The sequence below is a fragment of the Physella acuta genome, unplaced genomic scaffold, assembly GCF_028476545.2.
Source record: "Physella acuta isolate Inbredline_101_S28 unplaced genomic scaffold, ASM2847654v3 ptg000438l, whole genome shotgun sequence".
Lineage (NCBI taxonomy): Eukaryota > Metazoa > Mollusca > Gastropoda > Physidae > Physella > Physella acuta.
Genome location: NW_026731957.1, coordinates 697,000 through 703,164, shown reverse-complemented (window position 1 = coordinate 703,164; position 6,165 = coordinate 697,000). Strand labels below are relative to the sequence as shown.

The 6,165-nt window shown below is 34.2% G+C and overlaps 1 protein-coding gene across 1 annotated transcript; it reads left to right on the top strand.

Annotated features, from left to right (window-relative positions):
- Positions 1–3,472: 3,472 nt before the first annotated feature.
- Positions 3,473–4,771, top strand: LOC131943020 (G-protein coupled receptor GRL101-like). Its single transcript, XM_059303026.1, has one exon. It carries the CDS (start codon positions 3,473–3,475, stop codon positions 4,769–4,771), a length of 1,299 nt encoding a protein of 432 aa, XP_059159009.1.
- The last annotated feature ends 1,394 nt before the right edge of the window (positions 4,772–6,165 follow it).

The following is a 6,165-nucleotide window of genomic DNA, read 5'->3' as shown; positions in this document are numbered from 1 at the left end:
GTTCAACATTTACTTTAGAATTTATTTTGACAATTTCAAGCTAGTAACAATTAATTATTTAACCCAGTCAAAAACATCTTTTGATCATTTGTCCTGAGATCATTTGTCCTGAGATCTTTTGTCCTGAGATCATTTGTCCTGAGATCATTTGTCCTGAGATCATTTGTCCTGAGATCATTTGTCCTGAGATCATTTGTCCTGAGATCATTTGTCCTGAGATCAATTGTCATGAAACTGGATAAAACATCGTTTTAAAGTACATTTTACAATGTTTTGTCATGAGGTTACGCCTAAATGGTGTTATCCGATGCGGACTGTACATTTGCCCTGTGAAGCAATATATTTTATATTACGGGCTAGAACATAATAATAAAATACAGTATAAATAAACAATCAGGACTTATACAATACAAAATATACGTTATCTAAAGCCGCTGTCTCGTAAGTAATAGTCAGTTTCTTCGCTGCCCATGTTGTAGTCTATCCGCTGATAATTCCTGAATATGGGCCCGAAAATTCTAGCTACGCCACTGCCCCTCCACTGCCTTCCGTCAATAACCCCCGTGATAATATGACCCCTATCAAGTTTACTTATTATCACATTACCAGGGATATGAGAGCTGGTCCAAAGAACTTCTGGGCATCCCAAACCATAAATATTACTTTAGCTCTTGCTATATGATGGAGAACAGGGAAACTATAAATCTTCCTTTAGCTTTCACAATGAGATGGCGAACAATAAATCTTACAATAAATCTGATAGGGGACACAATAACCCTTACTTTAGCTGACGCTATGGTGAACATAGAAATCAGCAAAATAAGTGTGGGGTATCCTCTCCAGAAAAGAAAACCTAACAGTAGACCTGACCCTTAACACCATCTCAAGCGCTAATATTTACGTTAACCTAAAACCTAACTCCCACCATCACAAGCCCGTTAGCAAATACGATTACAAGCTGAAGCCTTTAGCAAAAAGGATTAACAACTGAGGCCGATAGAAAATATGATTGTCAAATAGAGTTGTCGTACTAAAACACGATAATCAAGTTTGGTAAATAGACAATAGTCATTACGATGTACATGAGTCTCCTCAGTTACAATGAATACCTGGCTCTAGTGGTGAAAAATAAAATAAAATTTGCCCAATGTAATGGAATGGCATAGCTTCTATTGTATATGAAATTAAAAGAGCTGATAATTACTTTAAAAAACCTAATTTCAATAAAGTTTGAAAATAACATTGGAATATAGCATACAAACAATATTGCAGTCCCACATAATATGCTTCAAGTTAATGGTGTAGGAAAAGAAAAAAACAAAATTATTAATGCAATATAAGTATTTCCTCTATTATTTTTCAGGTGTGTATTTGACGAACTGCACCACCGAAAAGCACCATATATCGATTGTAAAATTTTATGACGATACGACAGGACAGGCATACAGTTTTTTGGAAATATTTTTGAAGAGTTTTATATCAAATAGCAATACCGACTTTGAGAGGGTTCAAGTAACTTGCATGAAGTATGATCAAGGAGATGAAGAGAGCTGCTCTGAAGGATGTAAAGGGATATTGCCAGCTGATAAGTTCCCTTTCAATATTTCTTGTGTACCAACTAACAAAAAAGACTGGCTGATCAATCACATCCGAGAGACTCAAACAATATCAGTTTGCATTTCACCTCACACAATTGACTCAAATTTTTACGCACACTTGTTGTTCTTATCTAAACACACATTTGTTTTAGATACTTACACTCCCATTGATTTTTTTCAAGCCGTAACTTGGGTAAATCTAGAAACACTTCAACAACATTCTGATCGGCCTACACTGATATGTACTGACTGCAAACCCGGCTGGACATCCTTTATAAATCCCACAACAAAGACACTTGAATCGTGTTATTTTATTCAACATTTCAATGGAAGTTTAACACAAGCTGGCGATCTGTGTAAAAATATGCAAGGGAATATGGTAATCATAGAATCGGAATCAGAGTTCCAGTTTATACAAGACCTTCTTAAGACAGCACTGGATTTCTCAGGTCTAGAGACTTGGTGTACACAACAAAACAACAGTGTGTGTCTGGCCTTGAACCTAACACGACACGGGAAACATTTTAGGTGGGGTCAAGGTCAACCACTGGTTATCTTTGCGCCTCGGTCACCAAATCTTGAAGAAAGTGGAGATTGTGTCACGTGGGTTTTATCACATGATGCAAGTGGCTACAGTAAAACATGGCGTCAAGTTGATTGTGAAGTTACAGATCAATATGTTGTCATCTGTGAGGTGGAAACGTATCTAAAACGTAACCCAAACTATCTAGCGATGGGGAATGAGTTTATAGAATACAATCAGGACGTCGTTTCTGTCGCAGCTAATTTAGAGGATGACATTTTCTATCTTTGGTTTGATAAAAAGATGGATTATTACATCGACAGATTTTACTGTGACGATATATCTTCCACATTTATAGCTTATTCCTTTGTATGTGACAACAAACACGATTGCCCAAATGGTAGAGACGAAGAGGGTTGTACAGGAGACAAAGACAAGATATGGTTTTACAATTCAGCTCAGAAAAAACTTTAAAAGAACAGATGAAAGCAACACACGCCAATCCGACACTATCAAACATCTGCCTTGTTTTGACCAAAATCGGCTGTTACATGAATTATGTAATTCACAATTAGACGATTATTGGTCATATAACAACACAATTAACGTAACTAACTCAGTATTAAATAACTTTACGCTAACTTCACTATGGCTTGATATTCTGCCATGCAATGAAGGTCCTACTCCTGTTAAAACAATTGGATCTAACCAAACTATGACATGCGTTATGGCCCCTAAATGTTTGTACATTAAATCGTTTGATGGTGACGTCATAGGTTGCCATAACATGATCCACCTACAGAACTGTACGACATACAAATGTCCATCTGGCTACACCAAATGTCCAATGTCTTATTGTATCCCAGAGACTTACGTCAATGACGGGACACAGGATTGTCCACAGGGAGAAGATGAAAACAATCTGATGTTGAAGTGTTTCAATACGTCACAGTATGTTTTCTTACAGCACGTTTGTGATGGCTACATAGACTGTCCTAATGGTGACGATGAAATTAATTGCAACATTGAATGTTCTAACTTTTTAATATGTGTTGCAGGGGTAGCAATTGTCGATGTTATGTACTTTTATTTTTCAGACACACAAAAATATATAGCACGTATAGATTATTCGATTCGATACCTTCGTTTTGCCATGTCTAAAGGTGAGTTGTCTTCAATAACAATACAATTGGGCAATACATCAAAACTAAACGTTTTAAATTGTCGCTCAATGAATATTAAATCAGAGAACTTTAGTTTCTTATCAATATCTGAAACAAACAATATAAAGCATGCATATTTTCCTTTTAATAAGTTTCAAGAAATTACATCTAAAGGACGTTTTTCAGAAATGAAAAGCCTTAAAACTCTCGACCTGTCTTACAACAAAGAGCTAACAACTTTTAATTTATCTATCCCATCACTAGAGAGATTAGATTTGTCTGACACAGATATTCCAAGTCTTCATAGGAATATATTTAAAAACATGAAAAATCTGAAAATGTTATATCTTAGATATACCAAGTTAACAAACTTAAACTTTATCCCTGACGGTTTTACGCTGGAAACACTTGATATCAGCGGTACTAAAATGCAAGGGATAGGATCCAATTATTTTAGAAACCTGAACATTACAGTAGTTGTAAGAACATCACAGTATAAACTGTGTTGTCCACAGGCTCTTGGCCCAAACATACCCGTTGAGAAGTGTCAATCTTATGACAAATCTATTTCTTCCTGTACAGACCTAATCAGGGGTGTTAGCATGAGAATTATTCTGTGGGCGATAGGTCTTCTAGCCTTAGTGGGGAATATGTTAGCTCTAGCGTATAGGATGATATGGGATAGAAAGGTTTTACAGACAGTGTACGGACAGTTTGTGTCCAACCTCTGTATCTCAGACATGATAATGGGCTCTTATCTCATCATGATTGGCGTGGCTGATGAGGTGTATCGGGACGCTTATTTTGTCAGAGAAGACGAATGGAAATCCGGGGTTGTCTGCCAAGTGGCCGGGTTTCTGTCAACCCTCTCCAGCGAGGTCACGACGTTCTTTATCTGTCTGATAACACTGGACAGATTTCTGACACTCAGGTTCCAAACTGGCAAGTACCGGTTCACCACGAGGACAAAACATGCATCCATCATCCTCTCCTGGCTGCTTGGGTTCTCTTTAGCTTTGGTGCCAGTACTGTGCCCTGAGTGGGGAATATTCACATCCAACTCCATGTGTTTGGCATTTCCTTTAGACACTGCTGTAAGTGGTGGACGTTATTACGCTGTGGCACTTTTCTTAGGTTTGAATTTTGTTCTGTTTCTGTCTATCATAGTCGGCCAGATTTTCATCTTACGTTCTCTCTCCGCTAGAAGAACTGTTTCTACTTTCAGTACCGTAAACAATTCAAGACGAGCCCAGGACGTTCTCGTTGCTAGGCAACTGTTTCTTGTGGCCGTGACCAACTTCCTGGCCTGGGTTCCTGTGCAGATATTTGGGACACTTGCACTGGCTGGGGTTGACCTCGACAACGACGTCTACACGTGGACGGCTGTGTTTGTTTTACCCCTGAACTCGGCCTTGAACCCTTTAGTATACTCTTTTCCAAGACTGTACAACCTGTTTCTGTCTCTAAAAAATGCTTGTTGTAAATAAAACGGGCTGTGACATTTCGTGCATGCGTCTGTATGTAAATGTCACAGTTGCTGTCATAATGTATGCAAACATTGAGTGTTCTGATTTAGCTGAAATACACGTATAGCACATTATACTGATAATACGCGTATCATTAATATATAATATTGTGTTATAAAAATAATTTAAAAAACTAAACACCAATTTTTGAATTGTTTCACTAAGCTTTAAAATACACTAAATAACAATAGTTTCTCAACATTTCTTAACATTTCAATATTAATACATAACATTTCACTAAGTTTACATTAGATAAAGGCTATGTTAATATTTAGGGTAATTTAACGTAAAATCTTCAAATTTTAATGCACTAAATATATTTGTATTTCCTTGATCCGAAATGGTGTTTAGTAAAAAGAATTGTTTCATGTTTTCAATTAAATATAACTCAAATAAATACCAGTATAGTTATCAACTTCTTTAATTTGTTAAAGTAACTTAGATTTGTGGCAATTTGTTATTTTAACTTTTAAATTTCAGACCAATTTTATTTTATATATATATATATATATATATATATATATATATATATATATATATATATATATATATATATATATATATATATATAATATATATATATATATATTAAAACATTGAAGTATCAATAAATTTCTCACTATAATGTAATACTTTACTTTCGATTACATATCTGTGTATTGGTAGTGTTTGTGTAAACTGTTGTATACATTATATCCGTTTCATGTGACGTATTTTATACTTTTTACTTAAAAATGGATGTTGCTTGTAACACACTAGTTGGAAAAGTGCACTATTTTGTAAACTTTAATTAAAAGACGATTTTATGTTTCAATAATAATTGTATGTAAAGAAATGTACATAAGTATGTCTCTCATTCATCATTAGTCTTGTAACAAGGTGATATTTATACGTTTTTAACAGCTTTATGGTGGTTATGCTTTGATATGTTTTTGCATATATTTTTTTTAAAATATACCTAAGTATAAAACGCTAAGTGTATAATTACACATCTTTCTATAAAAGTTGACACTTCTTATTTTTTTCATATATATATATATATATATATATATATATATATATATATATATATAAAAGAGAGAGTTTAATTGATTCTAGTACACTTTCATATATGATTTATTTATTATAACTTTTATACATTTTCTCTTCACACCTTGTCATGCTTTTGAAAATTCAGTTGCAAATAAGATCTATTTTTAAATCTTCACGAATAGATCTTAAAATTACGTGAATAGCTGGTAAGATTGTTTACAGTTCATATATATATATATATATATATATATATATATATATATATATATATATATATATATATATATATATATATATATATATAAATTGGCTACTATCCCGTA

What these genes read in the sequence shown, in the direction of transcription:
- LOC131943020 (XM_059303026.1), top strand. Translation starts at nt 3,473, where the DNA reads ATGAAAAGCCTTAAAACTCTCGACCTGTCTTACAACAAAGAGCTAACA.